The sequence below is a fragment of the Lygodium microphyllum genome, chromosome 19 (assembly GCF_053477565.2).
Source record: "Lygodium microphyllum isolate KBCC chromosome 19, Lygodium_microphyllum_v1.1.10, whole genome shotgun sequence".
Lineage (NCBI taxonomy): Eukaryota > Viridiplantae > Streptophyta > Polypodiopsida > Schizaeales > Lygodiaceae > Lygodium > Lygodium microphyllum.
Window position 1 is genome coordinate 64,055,076 of NC_141153.1, and position 26,946 is coordinate 64,082,021.

Consider the following 26,946-nt stretch of genomic DNA (forward strand, 5'->3'; position numbering starts at 1 on the left):
TGGATCCATATCCTTATTGTCTCACTCCTCAAGATATCAGCTTTGATCACCTAATTCAGCTTTGATCGGCTGAGAGAAAGTGTAGGGCAATCAAGGCTATAGTCAAAGAGCAGAAGGTAGTCAATATCCAAGCCATGTAGGCTCATCTAGATAGTCATCTGTGAAAAGCAATAGTTCTTCTCATCCTCTAGTGCTACTTGTCTAGATGAAGTTAGTGCCGAATTGGAGTATCTAGGACGTGGGAGCTTCCATAATCTATGCCAAAAGGTCACCACTATGAATAGTACCTTCGTGACTATAAGTATTACCCCTAGCTTTACTTTGACAATGGGATGTGGGATGGAGGGCTTGCTCCTAATCATACGTGCTATCATCATGATGAGTGGCCTTTCCATGCTATACCAGCCATTATAATAATCTCTCTCTATTCGAGTCTGATCAGTGAGTGGGCTAAGATGCCTATGGTACAAGCTGCAGCAGCCCCATACCTCTACTCCATATAGTAGTGTAGGTGCGACCAAGGTGTCAAACAACCATAGTTTGGTGTGAGGTTCTTGGAACTATATGTGAGTACAGTCTCTACATAATGCGTGTACGAGACATTGTATCAAAAGCTTTGTGGAAATCTACAAAGCAACAATAAATCCTCGTCTACCCTCCTCAATAATGGCTCCGAGTGTGAGGATATTGTGTAGTGTGGTATATCCGTGTCTAAAACCTGCGTGTCCTGGTACTCTCTTGACTTGCATCCCAGCCCACTCCTTGAGTTCATATTCCAGTATAGATCCATATATCTTGGCCAAAGTATGGCCGATCATGATAGTCCTGTAGTTGCTAGGGATCAAAGGATCACCACTCTGACCAACGTGTAGGGAAGCCCTCACATACTCCTCTATTGAACATATGTGCCAGCATGGGTGCTAGCATGTCGCAAGCATGCGAGAAGTGTTCTACCACTAGCCCATCCTCATCCTGTGCCCTCCCATTTCATAGTCTATAAATTGCATCTCTAACCATTTTCTAGGTGAAGGACCATTGTGTTGGCCTACATACTTATGGGCGCTACATAGGTGGCTGTCCTAGCAGATCATATGGCTGTTTCCCATAGTGAAGGCAAGCATATAGTGATGTAATTTGTATGGGGGGACTATCTTTCATGAAACATCTTCCATGCACTCTTGCTATCCCATCCCAAAAATAGTTGATGTATGTCCGCTTTTTCTTTTTCCAAGTAGTCTTGCTTCTCCTTCCACACAAGGCATTTGAAGAACGTCCTTGCTTTGAGAGAGAGAGAGAGACAGAGTGTGTGTGTGTGTGTGTTTCTCTGCTGGTCATAAGTGACGGATTGTAGCGGAATGAAATCATGAGCATGATAGATTGTAGTTTCTTGAAAGGGCAGGACAATTCAATTTTTGACCATAAACATTGCATCTCGTTCCTTGCAGACTTTTTATGGCCTGAAACATTTCTTGAAACATCTCAGGTTTGGCTTGAAATGCCATGTGATGCTGTTTCAAATTCGCGAAATGTTTTGATCCAAGAAATGGGTTTCAAGAGATTTTGACCGCATTGTGATGTTTCGCCCGTTCCTAAGTATTGTTTCAGACCTTTTTGCATAACTATGGGCTACACAGCTTCCTCACATATCAATGCCTGGTAGACCTTCCTATATCTTTTCAATACATGCACCTCACATTGGCCAAACATGTTCTTTCAGGCGAACACCTAGAGTCACCATGTTCCATACTTTTAAGGCCACTTGTCAAACCTAGTTTCAATGCTGCCTGCCTATCCAACACCTCACACAGCCCCTTCCATTCTTCCTTTATGGCCAAGCATACCTTATCAAACAAGATTGCTTCAACATTTAACTTCACAACTTGATTTAATATAAAGCAAGATATTTTGGATTCCTAGGACTTGTCACAAGAAATCCCCTTTTCCACATTTAGAGGGGGTCCTTGTTTTCACCCCTCGAAAGGGGAAGCAAGTGGGTGGAAAGAAGAATAAGGCTCAATGGGCTAGTGAAGAGCAAAGTAGCTTTCCACCCTAGGATTTGAAAGTGGGTTGGCAAAGGTCCCCAAGAAAAATAGACACCGCATGCATTGCTAAAATGTTGGTCATCTTGATAATGAATATTATTTGAAGGCCAAGGGCAGCCCACCCAAATCTTGATCCTCTACTCCACCTAGGACCTCTAGCACATCCGGAGAGGACAATGCTGCCTCTCTTCCATAGCCCATGGGGGTCATTGCTATAGTGTCTATGGCTTATCCACCACAATTGTGAGGTGCTTGAATTGATCAGTGGAGATCCGCTGATCATATAGCAACTGGAGCATCCCCACAGCCAGCAGCCCCTCTTATGACATCTGAGGGGTTATCTAACTGATCCACTACCCCTTGCATGCCCTTTGATCCTCAACCTCTCTTTTTCTCCCTTGAGAATAGATAGGATGTGTCCTTGACCTCTACTGGCGTTGCTATCTATCTCTAGTGTGCAGCTAGAAGCAGCTGAGCCCAATTTGCCATGCGACCCTCTGGCCCAGCGGACCTTGGAGTGTAGTGCAATTTAAAAGAGTTAGGAGAGAGGCAAAATCAGTATTCCTGCATGGTGCATGAGCAGTACATTGGCATTGCATGATCTCAAAGTGTAAGAGAGAGGATGAAGTTTATCAAAAGTGGGTTTGAAATTGAAATTACAAGCTGTGAGAAATGGTAGTGAGAAGGGTAAAAGAGTTGGTGGATTTCTTGATAAAGAAGTGGAGGATGATGTTGGAAATTTTGTCACTAGTGTCAGGACTTTCAGCCACTGTGTTACATTTCAGCTTACATGACTTATCATCTAAAAGCAGTTAGCAGATCAGACTAGTAGTTTTGGCAGTAGTTCTCCTTGGGATTGCAGCTGATGACAATCACATTCTTAGCAATAACAATGTGATCGATTATGATCATTTTATATTTCCTTAAAAGTGTTTCAGTTTATATATAGCTGATCTGATTATTTATTGGGTCCGACCTGATTAGGGCATTCATTAAACTGGGCTGGTCAAGTATCTATCGGTTGTATTTATTGTCAGAGCTGCCATCAATTGAGGCTATTCACTGTGTGATTCAGTTCAGTACTGTGGGATTATATAAGGGAAAGAGGGCAAGAGTGAGTTTTGAGAGGGGTATGTGAGACTTGAATGGATGGTTGGGAAGAGGGCACATAGGGGAATGAGGGGGGTGTATAGATAGTGGAAGGAAAACAAGATGAGAAGTGAAACATCTCCCTAGGATCCAACCTGCACACAAGATACAACACAAACCATATCCACAAATAAAAGCCTAAAGGGATTGGACATTAGACTCATCTCCTAGCCATAGAGCCAAGTGGGCTTACCCCCAAGCTTGGGAGCAAGTAGGACTCTAGTCACCACCACATCCCAAGGGTTAGAACTTGGTGTCCCATACCACCAACCCACACCATTCCGTTGTATGGATGCGTCGGCCAACGGGCCAAGAATCCAAGAGTGGTGATCACACAATAATGTGCATAATAGGGCCTTGAGTCCTATAAATGGGACTCGACTACCCTAGCCTTGAAGTGCCTTTAGTGCATTCGCACTAACCCACTTCATGACCACTACGACTAATGCTACTAGCACCCATCCGAATGGCCAAGGACTAGCCAACTCGTGGCTTTTCACGGTTAACTTTGTAGGAATGAATTGGGCCATTTTCATCAATTAGTTGACCACAACCTAGATTCCATCATGGCCTTGATTTGTATGGGGCAATACTACTACAAAATCCGTAGAAATGCTACTCCACTTTCTATTTGGAATTTGTAAAGAATGTAACGTCCTTACTTGTTTGTGCGGTTTAGTTTTATTAAGTTGACACTATAGGCACTCACATACATAAAACTCAACTATAGACTTAATATGCGGTTAATTAATATAGTGAGTAACCAAAGCTAAAGTCTCGTGTATGCTAGGGTGTCTAGCAATCATGGCACTCATATAGCACCCTTTTTTTAGTGAATCTCCAAGTCAAATTCTTGCATAAGCTCCGCTTATCTTGCCTTGTAGCCATGGATATTGGGCTGATCACAAAGGTATTTTAGTGGATGGTGGTCACTCCAAATAATAAACTGAGCATCGTACAAATAATAACGCTATAATTTAAGTGCATGGATGACCACCAGCAGTTCCTTCTCTTGGGTGGTGTAATGCGTTTGGGCATTAGTGAGCTTATGGCTCTCAAATGCAATAGGTCGGATGTCGTGGTAAAGAGTAGCACCTAAGGTAGAATCACTCACATCTATATGAACCTCAAAAGGTTTATTCCGATCGATAATCTATAACATCAGTGTAGTGGTAAACAGTTGTTTTGATGTTTGAGAACATTGATGGAGCTCATTAGTCCAAACAATGGGCCAAGAGTCCAAGAGTGGTGATCACACAATAATATGCACAATAGGGCCTCGAGTCCTATAAATAGGACTCGGCTGCCCTAAACCCGGGGCGCCGTTAGTGCATTTGCACTAAGCCATTACTAGCACCCATACGGATGCAATGACATAACAAGAAGACTGCTGGTGGCAAAGGGAGAGGCTGGAGAGGTGAGGGTGCAGCTAATGAATTCTGTAATAACATAGACTCTACACATGAACTATTTTTTCAATCACCAACATGTCTAGTGGAAGGATGATTGCATTCAGTTCACTCTTCTTACTCTGCAGCAACCTGGATGACTGAATTGGGTAATCACAAGCCCTTAGGTTGAACTAACAAATCAATAAATTTTCTTTCTGTGAATTTAAGCTCACACTGGAGTTATCAACTGTGCTACTAGTAGCACATAAAACAGTCATTCAAGGGTTGTACTGTTATGACTTGTTCAATTGGCAACATACGGAGTGACTGGTCTAAAACATAAAACAGTCACGTGCACAGATATTCAGTGTACTAAATTACTGAGTTCTCAAGCATGAGTGTTTATGACAGATTTTGAATGATCTAGTATCCAAAAAGGTTAGCTTATGTTAAAAAGTTCAGTCTAATTGGTTATGTGGCATAATTCATTCAAAACTTATTCTGTGCCAGTTCTAAGAGCACATATAACAGTATAAAAGGTTAGTTGATGTTAAAAAGTTCAGTGTAACCGGTTGACACATTTAGAACTCACTCTGAGCCAATTACTTCATTCTCATTCCAGGTGATATATTTCAGTTTCATTGTCGCACTTGCTGGTCAAGGACTGGATGTTTGGCTGCTGTTCATCTTTGTGGCAAGTTTTTCTCTCATCCTTTATTTTAAGTAGTTGTTATTCAGAGAAGTCATTAGTTTTCTCTTTTTGGCTTTGAAAACAGTACCTCTTTGGTAATTCTTTTGCCACACAGGCTCTTGAACTATGTAGTTGACTTGGTTTCTAAATAATGTTTTCACCAAAGTTAATGTCTTGTTGATCCAGACTAGCCAGTAGTCCACCTCACCATACGTTCTCTTATGGTAAGAATATCTTTCCTTCCTGGTCTTAGAAGTGGATGCAACAATGGAAGCATAAACAGATGCTGAAATAAATTGCTAAACACAAGATAGAAAAGGAAGCACAAAAAGACACTATAAAGAAGAGAACTCAAAAGGAAGCTTGGGAAATGGAATCCATATACCAAACACGAGATAGTTGTGTACAACGGTGAGTTACAAGCTGCATGGACATTGGCACTGGTTCCCTCTCTTCAACAAAACCTCCAAGTGATGAATGATTGGCTGAGGAGGGAGCCCCTGAATATATAGGCCAAAATAGTGCCAAAAACGGCAGCAGGTCAGCCAGCATAAAATGCCTAAAATACTAGATAATGTCAAGCATAGCCCAAATTCACACATCTAGGGTTTGCCTAAGAGACTTTTGCTCGGCGTGGTCGAAGATGAGGAAGGAGAGTTGTGTGGCATATCTTGGTGCTTGGTGGTAGGTTGAGAGGGCGAGCTTCACTCCCCATGGTGGTCTAGGGATGGAGGGGGCTGATGTTTGCTCCTTGAGCCACTACAATTGTCTCCAAGAGCCAAGCTATCAAGCGCACCTTTTTAGTTTGGTAGTAGCACACAGCTTGGGCAATGTGAGTGCACAATGGAAGAGGAAACATGATCATAGAGAGAGTGTGAGAAGGTGGAGAGGATTGAAGCTAAACTGAGAGTGCAGTAGACAGTGCGGAGAGTGAAGCACGACACCCAATGCAATAGATTGAAAAGTGTGTGATGAAAGTACAAAGTACAATCCTTAAACCTTAGGGTTGTAAGAGGGTGCACCCGAAAGTATGTGCAACATGATAAGTGCCCGTAAATGTGTAACATAGGCACATAAAATAAAGAGAGTAAATCTGGGGGAAAAAACCTCTCGTACGAAGAGTAAAAAGTGCCCTAGTGTCCTACTGATCACTGACACTCCTCTGTGAGCGTAGGCATGAGTGAAATCCAACAAAGAGAAGGGAAGAGAAAGATAGCAGTGAAAAAAGAGAATGGAAGAAGAAAATCTGCACTGAACTCCAAAAGAATGCTGGATACAAAGAGGATTGATCAGTCCCTGCATGTAGCCCAAGGCATTAGTGAGGGTACCAGATCAGGCTGCTGACGGAATGCAGCACGAGAAGATGGAGGAGAGCCCCAAATGTTGGAGTGTGTTGAAACCTGCAAAAGATAATGACCACCCAATTGAGTACATGCTGTACATATGGCCAAATCTGCAAAAAACTGGTTGACTAAGCATTTAATGCTGGCCAACCTGCATGAAATAATGCAGGAAATGCTAGTGCAAATAAAGAATGCAGATCGCCCCATTTGTCCAGTGTGAACACAATCCAAACTACTGAAAAAGAAATGCACATGTTGGAAAATAACTTAGCGAATGTGAACACACCTAAAACCAACTAAAAAAAGGAATGCATGCTCTAATAGAGCTGCCTCCTTTGTCAAAACACATATAGATTAAGTGTCAGAGCTATTAGTGTCCCCATCTGGCTCAAACTAAGGCTCACAGGCTAGAGATAATTGTGTTGGGTTTGACTTATGCCTACGCTCACAAAGGAGTATCAGTGATCCGTAGTAGGACACTGGGGCACTTTTTACTCTTTGTAAGAGAGTTTTTTTTCCCCAGTCACAATTTTCTCTATTTGTGTGTTTAGGTTACACAGTTCGGTCACTTACTGCACTTTACACACTTTTGAGTGTGAACGCACCTTAAGACTCACAACTGTAAGGTCTAAGGGTTGTACTTTTACTTTCATTTTGACACATTTGAATTGAATCGGGTGTCCAGCTGTGTCTACACTCTCACTCTTTTTCTCTCTATTGTTCACTCTATGTACTGAGCTTGGAGCTACCATCCCAATCTTCAACATTTGGTATTAGAGTGCCCAAGTTTGCCAAGCTCCCCGTCAGCTCAGATCAAGGTTTGTCAAGCTCTCCACGAGCTACTAGAGCATCTGCCGCTAGCTGCCCCCCACCAGAGCTGCTCATCCAGCATCAATTGCCTCTTGCTCACCTGCAGGCAGCGTAGCTTGCGCCGCCTGCCTCCCTCGCCTGTCGTTAGTAGCACTGCTAGTGCCCCGTCTAGTTCTGCTTGAAGCGCTCCTATCCCGCAGAGCCCAACTACGCTACCCCTTGGTCTTGCCACCGCTTCCTTGTCGAGCAGTGCCATTTGTGTGCTCTGCAGGGGCCCCCTCCTGCCTTCCTATCTAGCCTATGCCACCTACCACCAGTGTCGCCAACGCTTGTCTAGTCTTGCTAGTGCTTGATAGTACCGCCAGTGCTCGACGGTCCCGCCACTACCCGTCTGCACACCACTAGCTCCATGTCAATTTGGGCAGTTTGGGCATCCACTCGGCTTGTCTTGGAGATGATAGGTATATTTTATTATTTGATTCGGGACATCAAAGCTACAACAAGCGGCTTTTACCAAAAAGGTGCACTTTTGCTCCAAAAAGTGCTTTTGGGCACACATTGAAGAAATTTATTCAACATGTTGAACTTGAGGTTCATTAGGAGCATGTACATAATCAGGAGGCTAGACAAATGTCTAGATGGTAGTTGCAGACTTTAAAAGGTAGTCGTTTGGATGCTCCTCTTGTTGGTCATACTAGAAGACAAGCACATTTGCATGATCATGCTAACACAATGGAGTTTGTTATGGTAGCAAACACACTTGATGATGAGGAGCTTGATCGTTTTGAGGATGCACAACAGAGCGTGCATTGGATGGCAGCAATGCAAGTTGAATTTGATTCTATCATGAAGATTCAAACATGGGATTTAGTTACATTGCCTATTGAAAAGAAACCAATTGGTACTAAATGGGTCTATAAGATGAAAAGAAAAGCGGATGGATCCATTGATAAGTACAAAACTAGGCTTGTGGCAAAAGACTATGCGCAAAAGAAGGACATTGATTATGAGGAGACATTTGCTCCTATTATGGTTGGATTGTGCACCGTCTTGATATTAAAACCGCATTTTTATATAGGGAACTTCAGAAAGAAATGCATGTTCAGCAGCCCATGGGTTTTGCAATTGAAGGATCTGAACACTTGTTATGCAAGCTGAAAAAGGCTTTGTATGGTTTGAAGCAAGCTCCACGAGCTTGGTATGCAAAAATTGATGTCCTTTTACTCAGCCAAGGGTTCACTAATAGCTCATCAGAGTCTACTCTTTATGTATGCAAAGATGGGGGATCCTTGTTACTGGTCATTTATCCTTATGTGGATGATCTTTTACTTACAGGAACACACACTAATCAGATTTCAGCATTCAAGAAAAAATTGCAACAAACTTTTGAAATGTCAGATTTGGAGCCTTTACATTACTATTTGGACATTAAGTTTATTCAGAATACTAGAGGCATTGGATTGTCATAGTCTAGATATACTAGTAAACTCCTTGAGAGATTTGGCTTCTAGGATTGCAAGCCAGTTAGTACAACGATGGAGATCGGACTCAAGGTGTCTTGGCATAATGATAATGATTTGTTTGACATTCATACATATGCTCTAGCAGTTGGATGCCTCCTTTATTTTTGCAACACAAGGCCAGATATTCAGTTTGCAGTTTTAGCCTTGAGCAAATATATGCATAGCCCACACATGTCACATTGGCAAGCTGTGAAGTGTGTTTTTCGTTACTTGCAAGTTACTAGGACTCTTGGATTGCTTTATGCCAAGGGGGACCACTGCAATTACATGCTTACAATGATTCCAATTGGGCTGGTGATTTTGATTCACATCACTCTACAAGTGGACATTGTTTCCTTCTTGACTCATCTTGCATTTCTTGGCTTAGCAGGAAACAATCCACTGTTGCTACATTGTCTTGGGAAGTTGAATACAAGGCAGCTTTCACTATTATAGTTGAATGTGTATGGCTGAGATGTTTGTTGGTTGATCTTGATGTATCTGTCACGGAGCCTACTTCTTTGTTTACTGACAGTCAGAGTGCCATTGCAGTGGCATAGAACCCAGTGTTTCATGCATACACGAAACGCATAGAGATACATTATCACTTTGTCAGAGAGAGGCTACATGTAGGGGATATCAGCCTTGTGTACTGTCCTACCATCAGCAATGTGGTAGACATCTTCACCAAAGCTCTTCCTTGCGACTTTGAAGCATTTTGCAATGCTTTAAATTTGATCTCCTTTGGTGTATGATCCTTGTATATTGATCACTTTTTACTCTAGGGGGGTTTGTTGGGCTTGACTCGTGCCTGCACTCACAGAGGAGTATGGGTGATCCGTTGTAGGACACAGGGATACTTTTTACTCTTCGTAAGAGAGGTTTTGTCCCCCGATCACATTATTCTCTATTTGTGTGTTTATGTTACATAGTTTGGTCACTTACCGTTGCTAGATAGTCTAATAAATAAAAATTCATTTTGACATAATAGTATCCTAAAAAAAAAAGAGAACGAACATTTAGCGACGGGAGTTGCAAGTGCTCTTGGTCGTTTTTCGGGATCTAAAGGAACAACACTTTACACACTGTCATACTTTAAGGCACTTACAAAACTCTAAGGTTTATGGGTTGTACTTTGTACTTTCATTTATACACACTTGAATTGAATTGGGTGTCGAGCTGTGTCTACACTCTCACTCTCACTCTCTACTATTCACTTTGTGTACTGAGCTTGGAGCTACCATCCCCATCTTCAATAGACTGTACAAGTCATGATTGCAAATACCCCCTCTCAGATCTTGGATGTGGGGAAAGGCCAAAGAAGACAGAAGGGATCCAAGGTAGCAAAAGAAGTGCCAATACTGATGAAGTATATCGACGAAGCTACTTCTTACGATTTTGGGAATCCACCTCTAAAACACAACAAAGTAGATCTTTGCATGACTCTTTGTGATGGTCGGAGTGATGGGGCTGCCTGTCAAAGGAAGATTGAGCGGTCCTTCTCATCCAAGTCATCAAATATGTCAAATTGGTATTCTATAGCTCTTCAAATAGACCTATAAACACACAAAAAACTTGTGCATTTTGGAGTTGAGTTGGTCAAAACAGAGGGCCCCACAGTGCACACACTTCGTAGAACACTTGGGCAAGGCAAAAAATCGGAGTCCTTTGCAATAGTTCTGCTCCAAACAACATTTGCAATAGTTCTGCTCCAAACAACAAATTGAGTGTGTCCTCTATAAAGAAATACTCTGACACAAAAACACAAATAGCAATCGTACGACAAAGCACAGATTGATAAAAGAATAAAGTTAGGGTTAGGGTAACTCAGAGACAATGAATATAGAAAATAATGAAGTGATATAACTGCTGAATATACAATGCTCATGCAGGAAACACACTATGCAGTGAACGAATACTGAACCTTGAACTCCTGTATCTCAAGAATCAGGGCAGGGGTAATGAGCTAGAGAGTGTGTCGTACTCAGAACGGATCCCGAATCGTAGCAAGGCAGCCTCCGGATGTCAAACACCAACAAACACAGCAGTGAGAAGCTGGATCTGATTTAGATAGTAGTGAGAAGAGAGAAAGACTAAAAACGCAGGTAGGACAGCCTGCAGGAGAGAGAAAACTGCCAAATGCAGGTAGAATAGCCTGGCGACAGCCTGTAAGAGTTGCTGATTGTTTAAGGAGAGAGAAAACTGCCAGTCGACAGGCAGGACAGCTGGGCGACGACCTGTAGGAAGCAAACGCAGGGCTGTGATGATGTGGCAGGCTGTACGGCAGCAGGTCTATGCAGGAACGGCAGTTGCCTGGCTGGGATCAGCTCCAAACTGCGTGAAGAGGGCTGAAAATCAGGCGCCAACTGATGTAGACAGCAATGGACAGCTTCGGCTGAGATGTCCTCTGCGAACAGGGTGTGGGCAGCAAGCTGAAACACCTGAAATTTGCAAAAACGAGATTGTTGAATGAATGGAGGGCAGCATACGTATTTATAGAAAGTTTGGGTCCTCCCAAGTGAGTTTGTGCTTATGGGACATAGAAACTCTCTAGGATCGCGTTTCTTTTAATTAACTAGGTTTCTTCATTAATTAAGCAAGTTTGGGGCTGTTTAAGTGAAGCTAATGCATTTTTAGCTCAATAGATGACGTACCAATGAGATAGTAGGGTTTGCGGGGAGGAACACAAAGTGAACTCCGCAAACATGGAGAAGAGAAGAGAAGAGAGAAGAAACTTTGATGAATGGAATGATGAAGATCTGAATCATGGAGTGAATGTGATATATGGGAACAAGGGTGCCATAGCACAAGGAAGATGATGAAGACAACCACAAACCACGAACCACGAACCACAATGTTCTCCTGCAGGCAGTGGAGAGGCTGGAGAGAAGAGTTTGTGCCTACATCCAACAATTTTGCAAATATTTTGACCAAAGCGGTCAACTAGCCGGTTTTTCAGTACCCGTTACATCTTCTCTCCAGCCTCTCCACTGCCCTCACACCCCTTCAGGAGGACATTGTGGTTTGTGGTTGGTGGACAATATGCAAAAGTAGGCTGAGTGGTGGACAACCTTATATACATATTTATCCATATTCCTTCATTAGAGTGGTCGTCTTTGGATCCACCATATTCGCGGCAGGTTACATGGCAATCTCTACAATAGCATTCTCACTCTCACACCATATGGCACATAATCCCATATATTGTTTATCATCAACACCCACGAGTGATTGGGATAGCTCTCTTTTTTGTGATGTTGGATTTGACTATCCCTCTCTCTCCCCTAGGCATAAATACTTGAAAGGACAAAAACAAACCAACCAAAAAAAAAAGCTCAAAGTAGTTTCATCGCCTTTGCTGATCTTGGTAGGCCATTGGGCAGCCAACAAGCACCCTTTATTCAATGCCTTGGCCTCTTTGGTGACCCTTTGGGCTTCTGAGGTAAGATAACCATTTGGGCCACTGGGCAGCCGATGTACACCCTTTGTTTGATACCCTAGCCGTTATGGGGTGGGATGCCTCTGCACTATGCTTTGCAATCCCTCGTGGGTATTAGTTTTGGGTCTACGAGGGCATTTTGAGCTAAGAAATGCATTACAAACTTAGATATTTCAATTAGCTCTTTAAAACAGCCCTAAAACACCTTATTACAGAACTTTCCTAGAGAGTGTATGTGTTACATAAGCCAAACACTAATTTAGGAGGATCCACACATCTATGATGCAGGCAGCAGCAATATGCTGAAAATGCAGCCTGCTGCCCACTCTATAGCTGATAGTGATCAGAGAACTGCTATTGTCAGCTGCCTGGGAGTGGCCTGCACTATGGAAGTAACCTGTAGAGGCTGGTGACTGTTTTAGACTGCTCCAGATGGACTGGAAATAGGTCACCTGCTGTAAACACAGCGTACACAATGTCAAGGCTAGTAGACAGGAGTTGGGTGATGGCTGGCTGCACCATGAACTGAGGTATCTGCCAATGGAGAGGTGCAGAGAGCAATGGCTGATGGAGAAACCTGCAAAACAAGGATAGGCTGGGTGGTGGGTAGCCATCTATTTATAGGTGTGTGGATTCTCCCAAATTAGGCTTTGGCTTATGAGACATAGACGCTTTCTGGGAAAGTTTGGTAATAACATATTTTGGGGCTGTTGTAAAGAGCTAACTGAATGGTTAAAGTTTGTAATGCATTTCTTAGCTCAACACCTTGATCCACAACTTTCATGTAAGTCCAAGGGCCAGTACAAAAGAACTCTTGTGGTAGAAATTGAGCATGCCATAGAAAACCGTGGCATGTTGTCAAGGCAGAGGTTGGAAACGGTGTGGGAGAGGCTGCTCAGTTGTTGTTGTTGGGGGGAAGATATGGGTGTGCGAAGCTTGTCACTCCTTGTGCGTGCGGGTTGGGGGTGGGGTCGTGGTGGATGGGGAGTGGGGGTGGTAGTTGGAGGAGGGGGTGGAGGTGGGTGTGACAATGTTGAGGGCAGTCTGGAGTGCTATGAGGGGTGTGTGAGGGACAAAAGGGGGGGAAGGGTGATGTGGCAAAGTAGTTGGCGAGGGTGGGGTTGGAGGGTGGTGTGTCTAATTGGGAGATGGCTGTGGGGGTGGGTGGTGCAAATTTGGGGGGGAGGGGCGGGTTGCAAGGGGATGTCTCTGCGGGAGCCCATGTTAGCGATGTCGGAGCATATGGGGTTGAAAGTCTACCACAAGGGTAAGAGATAGTAGGCTGAAGGGAGATACAGGGAGAGCAATAATTGATGAAAGAGAAGGGGTTCGAAGAAATAGAAGATGTAGAAGAATACTCATAGAGGTAACGTCTGTCAATTTGTTTTTGCATCCCGAGAAGATAAATCCCTTGTAGACAAAAAACGTGCATCAAACAGTAGCTTCCTCTTTGTTGCCCAGACCGCCAATCTGATGCTTCTGTTGGCTTTGGAAGGAGGTAAAATAACAGGACACTTGATTAGAATTCTCCTAGATCACTCCTTCTTCTCCCAGTTTGGAGTGTTGTTTGCTGCCTGTAAACTACGATTGATCCTTCTTTTTGCATAAAATCCCCCAAAAATGGCTGAAAGCCACTTGCTTTTTTTACATGTCATCCTATTCTAGAAGTTGTCTATAGCTTTTGGATATTTACAAAAAATAATATCTAAAATATAAAAAATAGGCTAAACTTGTCCAAAAATCTAGTATTTTTGAACCATCCACACTACGGACATTGACACTAATGACTAATATGGCATTGACTCTCTAGATTAATAAGAAAGCCGAATAACGATGCACTCTAGAGCTTTTCACACTGTGTCCGTATAGCGGCACGACATCCACCCCCTCTTAACTTGCACATCCTCCGGCATGTGCCAAAGTCTTATGAATTTGCAGTGTCAGAAGAAGCATCCTCTGCCATGTCAATGTCTTCATCTTCTACCTCTTCTTCTATATTTTTATGTTCATGATTAGTATCCAAATCCTTCAACTCATATGGTGAAGACTCCCTACGTTTAAAGAGCTTGATACGTTTTCCAGCCACAAGAATCCTTAGAGCTGTCCCATCCATATCATTTAATGCATAGGTAGCATTGTAAAAAACAAACCTTACCACATATGGACCAAACCACCGCTTTGCCATTTTCCGACTGGCACTATGCTGATTTTCCAAGCTGCTGTCATAAACCAACACCTAGTCCCTTCTTGTATAGCTTGTGGTCGAAGTTTGTATTGCTTATCAAACCTCTTCTTCTTCTTGATCCTTGTAGTCTTCAGCTTTTTCATGGCTGTCTCAATGTCTTCAGGCCTTCTTTCTAAGTGTCTGATGCATAGGACCAGCAATTTTTCTCTATTCAAACCCTCTTTCCATAGTAAAACACTCCAAATAGCAATAGTCTCCTCAATAGGCATGATTGGCTGTTGTCCATACATTAATTCAGTAAGCATATACCCTGTAGCTGCACTATGAGTGGTCCTATCAGCCCATAAAGCAAAGGATAACATTCTTGGCCACTCTTTCATCCTGCCCTTGTGTAACTTTGCTAATGCCTTAATGATAAGCTGATGACCTCTTTTACTTTTACCATTTACTTTAGGATTGTAGGTTGAAGTTAAAGCCAGCTTGATACCCAATCGTGAAAAGAAGTCACGAGCCTCATCCGCATCCAATTCTCCTCTATGTGCAACCACTTTACCAACACAACCATACCTACAAAATACTTCTTCCAATAAGAACCTGCAAACTGCTTGAGTAGTCTTTGTACTAAGAGCTCGACCTTCCACTTGATTTGTCAAGTCTTATCGTGCAAGCACAAGATATCTCATATTCCATAAACCTGTAGGCATGGTAACCAAATCAACTACCCATTTGTAGTGCATAGACAATAGATAGGTCAGTTGCAACCCATCTCTATGCTTTACCATGGAATACATCTAAGAGTCATTACATAATTCTACATAATGCTCCACATCTTTATACATGTTCTGCCACCAATATTTCTCTTTGAGCTTGGCAAATGTGCCCCAAACTCCTCTTTGTTTAGCACATAAACTTTCATGAAACTCTTGCATCACTTGTTGTTGAGAAGCCCTATCTCCCAATACACGTACTAGAGCTCCTCTCTTTTTCTTTGCATGCTTCCATAAATATCCGTCTTTCAAGAAAACCTATAAGCTTTTCTTTTAATCCTTTTGAATTCAGCTTCAGACCACTCAACCTTCTTTGTCATGAGGCTGAGATATTGGCCTATTTTCAGCCAATCATCCTCATACAACTCTTCCAAAAATTGTGTTTTCACTGAAGCACTAATGATGCTTTCTCTCTATTGCCCATCTTCTCCATGGCTATAAGTTCTTTTCTTACTGCTGAAATCCCTATTACAACAGTTGAACCTGTTGTATTTGCTGTTATGATAGTTGTACCTGCATTAATGATAGCTGTACTTGCTGTTTTTAGATCTGTATCTGCAGAAACAACAGCTGCATACTCATTCCCTGCTGTCATAAAGTCGTTTTCAGCACCTATCACATCGTCCTCTTCATCTTCCATTAGCTCCTCTTCATCTTCAAACCTTGCTCGTGAAAGCATGTTAGCCACGGGGTTTTCTCTACCTGCAATATGCTGAAAATCAAAGTTAAGTGACTTTATATATGCAATCTACCGTAGCATGGCAATATTGGGAGTTGAACAATTTACTATCATGCCCAATAGAGGTAGACAATCAGTCTTTACCACTACATAAGCTCCCATAAAATACTCCCTATTACACTTAAGGGCTGTCACTACATCCCAAGCTCTCTTTTGACTTGAAAATACCGTCGTTGTCACTACACTTAAGGGCTATCACTACACCCCAAAGCTCTCTTTAGTGTTGGGGCTGAAATCAATAAGCTCTTTAACTTTTGAACTATCTTCGTATGTTGTTTACCCTACTAAAACTTTTGCTCTTTTCTCAAGAGCTGATATAAACTTTCAGCCACATGAGCAAAATGCGGAATCCACATCAAGTAAAAGATACATGCACCCAAAAATCTTCTTACCTTGGATACATTCGAACATGTCTCCCGCATCCTGCTTATGGCATCAATCTTTACTGGTGAGGGCTTTTTTCCATATGGTCCACAGATGTGCCCAACAACTAATACTTCCTCCACTCCAAAAACGGACTTTTCTCCTAACAAAGTGAAATGCACTTCTTCAAGACGGCTCAAAATCTTGTCACAATCAGTAAAATGATCAGCCACAAATCTTCTACATCCATGCTCATTCAACTCTTCATTCTTCTCATAGATATCACATCCTTTGATCGACACATCATCAAGAAAGGGTAAGGTCAATTGAGGAATATACTCCCTCAAAAATTTATGCATAGCATTCATCATATGCGCCACTGAATTGATTGCTCCCTATGGAAGTGTACACATCCTAACCAATCCAAGCGGTGTCTTCATGGTAGTGATATCCCGGCTTTTCAATGCAAGCTCGAATTGATAATATCTTGAATATAAATCTTTCATAGAGTAAATTACCTTGCCTGCAAATGCTTCTGCAAATTCATCCACTATCGGGTTTGATCCAACATTCCTTATGGTGACTTTATTAACTGGTTGTAAATCCTGTATAAACCTCAAAGCACCATTCTTCTTTGGAACAATAAACCACCGATTCGAATATGGAGTTGAAGAAGACTCCAAAATGCGCATTCTAATCTTCTCGTTCAAAAGGTCCAGCAACTTAGGCAAATATGCTCGAGGCACTGGAATAGACTTTAAATTCCATGGCACATGAGGTACTGTAAAGATCACCATAGGTGTAACTATGGTTGGATCAATACATCCAATTTCATCTGGCTGAAATGCAAAGGCCTTCCCATGCCTTGCCAACATCTGCAAGAAAGAAGCTCTTCCTGCATGCAAAAGAAAGCTTCTATCACCAATTTTCAGCTCTTGTAAAGTTTCAATTGTAAATTTATGTCCTACACCATGTGGATCTCGTAAACTAGGCTGTTGAGCTACTTTTTCAGCCAACCCATCACTTTCAAGCGGTAAAGGCAAAGCCACAGGCTTAACCTTCTTTGCAACTATTTTATACTTTGTATCCACCCTTGCTTCAACCCTGTTTTGCAGGCCATATTGCAGCCCATAACATTCATACTCAGCAAACTCTTGAATGACTTCATACATCTCTAAAGTGTCAACATAAATAACCTCTTTTTCTGCCCTATTTTTAGCATTAATTGTTGCAGGAATTTCAGTCACTGTATCAATATCAATCAGCCCTGAAAACTGTGATGTCTGTTTCTGATGCTCCTTCCACTGCTACTGAGGAATGTTTGTAGCAGTGGAAGGAGCAGGCTGAGATGCCCATTGTGCACATTCTCCTGGAGGAGGAGTAGCTGGAGCCACAACTCTAGGTCTAGCTTCTTCTCCACTGACATAATCCCAAAGATTTTTTGCTACAAGTACATTCTTCATTATAAAGGACCAAAGTGAATAGTTATTTCCATCCAATCTGTCCTCCTTGGATACATAGATGAAGACATCTCCTTCCTTATTTGCCATGATTATCAATTACCAAAAAAGGCAAGAGAGGAATATTGAAGCGGGACCAAATTGGAAATCTAAAAATTTCCAAAAATTGCAGGAAATAACTTTCTGCAATTAGTGTATAGAGGTACACTTTGTCAAAACTTTCTGTAATGCACGCAATCCAAGGTGCAACCAGTGTTCAGCAACACTACACCAGCAAAATCTCCAAAATTTCTTGCTTCAAATCTATTCAAAACAGTCTTTCAATGACTGTAACCGCGGAGCTGAGCTAAACAAAGCTGAGCAGAACCACTGCTGCTCTGATATCAAATGTGAGAGAAGAAGACATGATTGAAGCTCAGCACAGAAAAGAGTAGACAGTATGAGAGTGAAGCACGATACCCAATCCAGTAGACTGAAAGAGTATAAGTTGAAAGTACAAGGTACAACCCTTAAACCTTAGGGTTGTAGGGGGTGTTCACACCCGAACACAATAAGTGCCCGTAAGTGTGTGTCGTAAGCACATACAAAATAATACCATAAGTCTGGGGAAAAAAACCTCTCCTACCGAGAGTAAAAAGTGCCCCAGTGCCCTACTGATCACTGACACTCGTATGTGAGCATAGGCGTAAGTGAGGCATGAGTGAAATACCCAACAAAAACAGCCTTGAAATACCTTCATTTGCAACCATCAAACCATATGTCTTCAGCTCTTTTTCAGCCTATCCTACATATCTCTTTTCAGCCCTGCACATGGCTGCAATATTCTTAAAAATTGCCAAGACTACATGCTGTCCAGTCCTGCAATCCAAACACAAACACAGTTTTCCCCTTTCTAGGAGGCATAATTATCTTCATAGAGGCATTGCCATAGTGTCCACTTACAGCAGTGCTATCTAAAAACCCTTAAACTCTTGTGCATTAGGTGGCATGGGATTGTCCCGCAGCCTATTCCGATTACGGGGATGATTCACACAAACAGTGAGAAACTGTACTGCCTTTGTATTGTCTTTGCTCCAAACCTGAGTATATGAAGAACCATCATCCAAGGCTTTTGTTTCTAGCCTTGATTCCAAAATATAGGGCTGTTCCAAAATCACCAGATAACTATATGAATCCTGCACAAAAAAATGATATTCATCCCTAACATCTCTAATAGTCACGGGTACATTCAGACAAGTCGTATAAAGATCTCCTGATTAATTGTTTGTTGCCCGCATGCACCATCCCGGATCTATATCAATCGGCCAATCTCCATTCTCATACAAGCTGCGTGCCATAACATCAATTTCGAAACCATGATCGAAGAGAGCTATGCAAGGCGTCTCTCTTTCTCCCACTTTAACAATTGTCTCTATTGTAGCACGAGCCCAATGCGTCTGTGAATAATGATTGCTTGGAATAAAATAAGCATCTTCTTCTTCATGTACTTGTTGATGGATATCCCCATTATACATAGCCTTCTCTCTATGCTTACTGTTGCCCATAAGACCAATTTCAGCCACCATGAGCTTGTTATCTACACTCCCATTTAACCTATTTTTAACATCAGCCTGCTCCAAATCAGCATTACATGCATCATCATATTCCCTCTGAAGTTGTTTCTCTATGTCTTTGTCAACCTGCATCAATGCTTGCAAAACTTCACCATCAAATTGTCTTTTTCGTTTCAGTATATCAATGATTGCATCATGAAATTCACGCTTTGCGATTCCAAGAACTTCGCCAAGTGTGAATTCCACTCTACTGCCAAGTATGTGATCTTCCAAGACCTTTTTAAGGTTTATGGCAGTTTCAAGATCCGATTGTAACTTTTAATCGGGCTACTTACTCCTTTTCTTCCCTTCTTGTTTCTTCTCTTGAGATGCATCCTCCATAACATACTCAGGTATGGCTTTTTAAGTCTCTTATTGTTGCTCCATTTTACTTCGTGTTATGCGTTTAGATGGGCCTAAGGAGGAAGGACCAAGAGTGTCCTCATCTCTTCTTCTCTTTTCTTCCACAAGAGCTTTTTGATTATGAACCTTAGCCAAATAAACATAGGCTGAAAATGAATCCACTGGTGCACTCCATCGTGTTCTCCCTCGTATACTCTAACTTGTAACAGCCAATTCAGACTTTGTTATTTTGCATTTTTCGATGCAATCTAATGCATGTATTACACGAGATTTTGCTTCAGCCATGCCTTCTTTACGAGCTTCTTCAGTTCTTTCAATTCTCAACCCATATGTGGTTGTATCTATGGCAACAAATGCTGTCCTTGCTGCCATCTCTTCCAACCTCTTTTGCATGCCAGCATTTTCAAAATTTGTCTCTATTGGAAAACCAATTTCGATTGCATGTATTTTGCCATCTTTCCAAAAGACTAACCTTTTTGCTTCCGCTTCATGGTAGGTTGTACAGTCTCGCTTTTCATTCTGTAAAGTGTCACACTAAATGCATCTCCTCTTGTATTCTTCTTTGTATGGTCTTTGGCTGTTGCATGACCCTTCTCTTATACCTTAAAATCCAACTTTTCCACCTTTGCATAGATTTCTGTCAAATTCAGCCTCAAATTACGCATGCCTTTGATTAATTCATCCAAAGCATCACCTTTAAGAGCTGGACTAACATGTATAGCCGGTTTTCTGCCATGGCCACAAGCGCCTTTGCTGCAATTTCAGCCCCCTTTTGAGCACTGGTAGATGTGAGCTTGTACCCATCTTAATTTCATCCGCTCTCCCTTTACCAACATATACACTGCCTCAGTTACTGTTGCAAAGGTTGTGCGTGAGCTGAGCAGAGAGTGAAGGAAGTTGAGAGCAGTAGAGTGAGAAGAGTGAGCACGACACTTGATTTTTGGTACAAAGACTTGTGTACCATATTTTAGGTTTTGAATATATATAAAATACAAAGTGTAAGGGTACGTTCACACCCGAACATGGTAAAAAAAAGGCATGGTAAGCCTTTATTTCTAACAACCTCCCACCTAAAGGCAACGTGCCTGAAGGTAGAGGAAAGAATCAGTGTATGTATGTACAAAGTTGAAAGACACGTATACTATCCGATCCCCATCATCTGGGGGCAATGAGCAAACCGCTCAATCGGAAGACCTGTTGTGAGAAGGTATGTAGGATTATCATTTGTAGGTACCTTGACAAGCTCAATGCCTTTGCTGTCAAGTATATCCCTGATAAAGTGATACTTCACCTGCATGTGCTTTGTCTTTGCATGAAAGACAGGATTCCGTGCTAGCATGATAGCACTCTAACTGTCACAGTGGAGGATAGGAACATTTGTAATCCCAAGCTCTCTCACCAAGCGTGAAAGCTATAGAGCCTCTTTGCATGCCTCTATGGCAGCCACATATTCTGTCTCTGTAGTAGACAGTGCAATACACTTTTGCAGCCTAGATATCCAAGAGATTGTTGCTCCCGTGAACATAAACGCATATCCTAAAGTAGACTTCCTGTAGTCAAGATGGCCAGCATAGTCTGCATCCGTGAAACCAACAACATATGACTTCTGCTTACCAAAGCACATATACAAATCCTTTGTGCCCTTAAGGTATCTCATGATACCCTTCACTGCTTTCCAATGCTTTTTGCCAGGATATGCCATGTATCTGCTAACCACTCCCACCGCAAATGCAATATCAGGACGTGTAGCAACCATAGCATACATTAAGCTACCAACAGCTGGAGCATAAGGTATCTTGGCCATTTCAGCCTTACCATCATCTGATGTAGAGCTGTCATCTGCACTAAGTTTCACATATGGAGGCAGTGGTACACTAATAGCTTTTCCCTCCTCCATATTGAAGCGTTGTAGAACTTTCGTAATATACTCCTAGTGTGACAGATAAAGAAGACCCTTTGATCTGTCTTTGAGTATACACATTCCAAGAATGTGATTTGCCTCACCAAGATCTTTCATATCAAAGCTATTGTGTAGGCTCTGCTTCAAGTATTGTGTAGGCTCTACTTCAAGGAGTCCAAGGCATGAACATCCTTGCCTACAATTAGCATGTCATCCGCCAACAATACCAAGAGAAGCTGCCATCTGCTACCTTCTTGGTATATAAGCAGTGATCAACTTGAGAACAATGAAATCCCTAGGATTGCATGAATTTATCAAATTTGTGATACCATTCGCGTGGCGCCAGCTTCAGTGATGCTTGCAGACTTTTGTTGAGTTTACATACCATGTGCTCTTTTCCCTTTGCAACAAAACCATCAAGCTGCTGCATATAGATTTCCTCATGCAGATCACCATGTAAGAAGGCGGTTTTTACATCCATCTGTATGAGTTCCATGTCCTCAGATGCAACCAAGCCCAAGATGGTTCGCAAAGTAGTCATTTTGACTACAGGAGAAAAGATTTCATCAAAATCAATTCCATGTTCTTGCTTGTACCCTTTAGCAACCAAGCGTGCCTTGTACTTGGGCAAAGAACTAGAAGTGACTGTTTGTCCTTTTGGCAAATGTACCAAATGCCAAGTGCCATTCTTCATGATGAGAGATTCCATTTCTGATAGCATTGCTTTTTGCCATTTCTTACTATACTGTCTGTCCATTGCTTCCTGGAAGCATGACGGTTCACCACAATTTGTTAACATGACATAATCAGCCACATAATTTACTCCAAGAACAAATCTATTTGGCTGTTTTTGCACTTTGGTCAACCTACGGACCCAGTGGTCAATATTAGTTGGCTGTTCATCCTGTAAATCTGCATTAACAGCTTGTTGTTCTGCAGGTACAGCTTGTATAACTGGTTCAGGTTGTTCCAGATGCACATGTTCTTACTGAATCTGTGGGACATCATGGGCAAGATCCTGCTGATCATTTACAGCATCATTCCTTGCATTTTCAGCAGGTATTTGCTGCTGTCTAACGGGCATTCTTAGCTGTCCTATTGGTACATGCTCCTGGAATACAACCCTGTGCATACAAAGACGGCTTGCCCAACCACACTTTTTGGGGAACCTTTGGGAAGCAACATGGGGGGATGGTGAGAGGGTGCGGAGCCTGTGTGCAGTGCCTGTGGAAGGTGGAACAGCAGGGAGTTTAGGTGGGGGATGCAGTCAGGGTGGCAGGTGGCAGAGGAGCAGCACCAGCGGCCAGCACAGGAGGGAGCTCACACAGGGGGTAGCAGAGGAGTAGCACCAGCAGGCAGCACAGGAGGGGCACCTGTGAGCAGGCTGCAGCACACGGAAGGGGGGGGGGGGGGGGGGTGAGTGGTTGGTGGTGTGGGGGACTCAAGGCCGGGGGCAGCAGCAACTCATCAGCTTGGCAGCTTGTACATCCTCAACCCTGAACTTTCCTTAGATGCTATTATTCAGCATTCAACAATACAGAAAGTGGAATAAGTAAATCCTGATATATCTGGTTTGTAGGACAGCAACAAGGGCTGTGGCCTTCAGGCTATTTTGTATTGTTGCTTATCATTTCTTCTAGTATGCTGAAAGGAAATCCTAGAAAATCCCTGATCACTGCCAATGCTAGTTAATGATTGTATGCATGTTGTATTTCACTACTTAATGGATCCCTAATCACTACTTATGATCCTATAGATGTACTAACAATTCTAAGTGGAAGCTATATTAGTCACTTGGCCTCCATGCTTTGCCCTAACTCACACATCGAGCATAGGAGCCATAACTGTGAGAAGATGCCATTCACATGGCTCTGTTTACTAATGGCATTTGCAACCCTGTGCTCTTTGCCAGACACAATCTCTAAATTTGAGATGGCAATGTTATCAATGGCACTGCTTGGGGGTCATTCTTTAATGGAAGAAAACTATGTGCCGCAAACATACTAATTCAAGGTCTTGAGTATATGCATCACTGAGGCACCACTGCAAGCAACTTCTGAGCATAGGTGGGTAGTTTCCTTGCCTAGAGGTTTTCTTTCGTTCATGGGATTTACGATGGCCAACCTTCTGTTGAAACACAACCACCCTCGATTATACATTGTGGTTGAGGATGCATGCAATGGTAAATATCTCTCTGAGAAAGTGCTCAGAAAAGTGTAGAAGAACGTCATCACCTACTAATGATGACTTGGTTTGGTTCTAAGGCTAGTGGATAGCATTTTGTCCCAGTCTGAGGACACTTGCTTTAACAATATGACCACTTAGCAAATCATTGCATTAAATAGATTTCCATCTTTTGCCATTGAATCTATTATCCTTGAGTTTTGGAAGCATTTGTACACATTTGATCATCCTGGAGTTATGGAAGCTCTTGTACACAGGTTGCTGATGAATAAATTTGGATGTCTTTGGATGAATATGGACCTTAATGCCACTAAGGAGACTCTGTTGGATTTACCTTTCTGTGGATATCAATAGAGGAGAGTCGAGCTTGAGAGTATCACAGTCTTCTAGCTATGCATGACAGAACATATGTTTGTAATGGCATTTTTTTGTACAAACATCAAATGATAGACTTCTGTTTAAGTGGGTGTCAAGAATTTTGCGAGTGTTTTTGTTTGATTGTCTAATTTGTACATGTGGACGTTTTGAACTCTAGTTATTTATGTTATTAAAGTGGCTTTGGTCGATTGTTGCAGGTTCTCAACCTTTCAATAGCTGCTCAAGACACACATAAGTGGTATCAATCAAAGTTCGAGGACTATCCAGCCAATCGGAAGGCAATTATTCCATTCATATATTAGGGTTTGAATCCATCGAATGGTTTTCCTTGGTTCATATATGAGGCTTTGAATCCTTCACGTAGTTTTCCTTGGTACGAGTTACACATGCAAGTGTTTATTTGAATTGTGGTGTATTAAATATCATACGATTCTGACATTGTTTTCTTCTTGCTGCAGTTCCCTTTCTATAGGCATCTTACTCTCATGTGGCAAGATAGTCTTTAGGTATAGATGAACTACGTGAGAAGATGATAAATTTTTATCCGCTTGTTCTGTACTTTGTGTAGGTTGTAGATTTATGTGTATATTGAAGATGTCAAACAAAATGAGAGCAGGTGCATTATTGTGGTATGAATCACACTGCTTTTTTCGCGCTTGGATGGCCTTAATTATTTTGAGATATATTGAGTGAATGACCAAGGGTGTAGATTCACAAGTTTGGCTATCTTGCACATTAACGTGATCATATGGCCCCAGTCACCCACTCTTTGGGCAAAGCGTTGAGGATGATGAGATTCCTAATTCTATTACAATATTGATGGGACAAAGCACCTATTAGGGTATCAATTAAAGTCTTATTGTATGATGTTGAGATCATACACAAAGAGGGACTTTAATCTGAATCTAGGGAAGGCCAAAGAATCTTTAATACCTCGACTAACAAGATCACCATCTCAACACCACAGTGAAGCAAGTGTCCTCCTATGTCTCTTCTTGGGTCACCACAATGGAGCAAGTTTCCTCCTATGTCTCTTCTTGGGTCACTTTTGCTAGACCCAGGTTCTCATGAGACTAATAAATGCAAAGACTCATACCAAGATTCATAGTGTGATACACGAGAGATCTCGTGTGCCTCAATCTATGGCTTTTTGACATAGTTGTCCCCTTAGAATTTGTTATTATAGTTGCTTTCTCGAGATTACGCTTATAATGGATGAAGGATGAAGAGATTGCTATTTATGATGCATGTCAGATAATGTATGGCAAACGGTTAGTTTGTATGAGATATATTTTGTAAGCTTTTTGCACCACCATGTTGGTTGAGGCTTTCTTTTGGATGGTCATGAACATCCCTAGACTACCACAAGTTGACTTGAGATAGGTACCCTTAGCAATACGCCACCATAGGAGAGATTCACTAACTCGATCCTAAGTAGCGATAGCCATTTGAATGTAGGGGAAAAACCACAAATATAAAAGGATAGTGACCTAGAGGTGGCATGGTATACTCAAATTTCTTTAAAAAGGAATAAGATGCCATTTTCTTTTGCTAAGAAATGACTATTTCTTGATATCACCATCGATCTCGAAGCGGGAAAGTACCAAACATTTTAATTTATTACATATTAGAGTATTTCGTGTGGAGTCCATGAAAAAGTTCTTTTTAACAATTGATGTGGATGTACGTGAGTTTGTGCTCATTGAAAAGAATCCAAGCAAGTGTCCTTCAATTATCCTCCTCTTCACTCTATGACCCTTATGCTTGCTTTCTCAACCATCATGTCCTCTCTCCCTCTAATGTCACTCTTTATCACTCGTAAAGCATGATAACCTTATGTACTAAAGCCTACTCAACTCATTAGCTATTGTATCACCTCCCATCCTCTACTACATTGTCGCAAATCTCGTCCTTAAATCCACACATGCCTACCAATGAGCATAGAAAGTTGAATTATTCATTTCTCACTAGAACATCATCACCCTTCAAATAGGCCAGGAAAAAGCCACTTTTAACCCACAATTGGTATGGCTCTTACCGAGGCTTGAATAATTTGGAACTCATGCACTTCATCAAAGCTAGCAACCTTGGTCTCACATTTTCAATATGCAACTTGTCATACTTGGAATATCAAGTTTTATTGTAACCAATTTGACATTGTGTGTCCCCTTCCCGTGTAGTTACCACAAATATGGACAAAGTAACCCTTAAAATAATGTAACATTGAAATATGCTAAAGATCCTCTTTCGAATCATTGCTATCACAAGTAAGTAAACTATGATAAGTACAACCACCTACATGACAATCTTCTTGCACGATGTTGATCCGTGCCATGCACCTTTTGTGAGGTAGCCCTAAACAAAGACACAAAAGAGGACATATAGTTGACATTTTTATGAAAAATTTGTACCCTTTAACAAGCCAATAGATGTCACAACTTAAGCTATACTAGCAAACATATTAGACAACCATAAGCATAGAATATTCCACTCAATCTCTTCATGTTTGAACTTAACATCATGATTTATATTCACTCAATTTTTGGGGCAAACCAACTCATTAGCTGAAATGGTTCAAAACAACAATCAAGTTCTCTAGGTCTAGGGGATTAACATGTCAAATAGCCAATTTTTAGGTCCAAGATATT

The 26,946-nt window shown here is 41.8% G+C and overlaps 1 protein-coding gene across 2 annotated transcripts in view; it reads left to right on the forward strand.

Annotated features, from left to right (window-relative positions):
• Positions 1-25,518, forward strand: part of LOC148019958 (polyprenal reductase 1-like) — a 59,486-nt gene extending 33,968 nt beyond the window's left edge. Inside the window, exons 5-7 of one of the 2 annotated variants that reach the window (XR_015694895.1) lie at positions 5,205-5,276; positions 24,496-24,671; positions 24,757-25,517. Coding sequence is in view for 1 of the 2 variants with exons in the window: in XM_087700178.1 (XP_087556304.1) it covers positions 5,205-5,276; positions 24,496-24,600 (177 nt within the window). In the remaining variant the exon portion in view is untranslated. Of the gene's footprint in view, positions 1-5,204; positions 5,277-24,495 lie in introns of both variants that reach the window. The other variant, XM_087700178.1, reaches the window with a different exon arrangement.
• Positions 25,519-26,946: the final 1,428 nt, after the last annotated feature.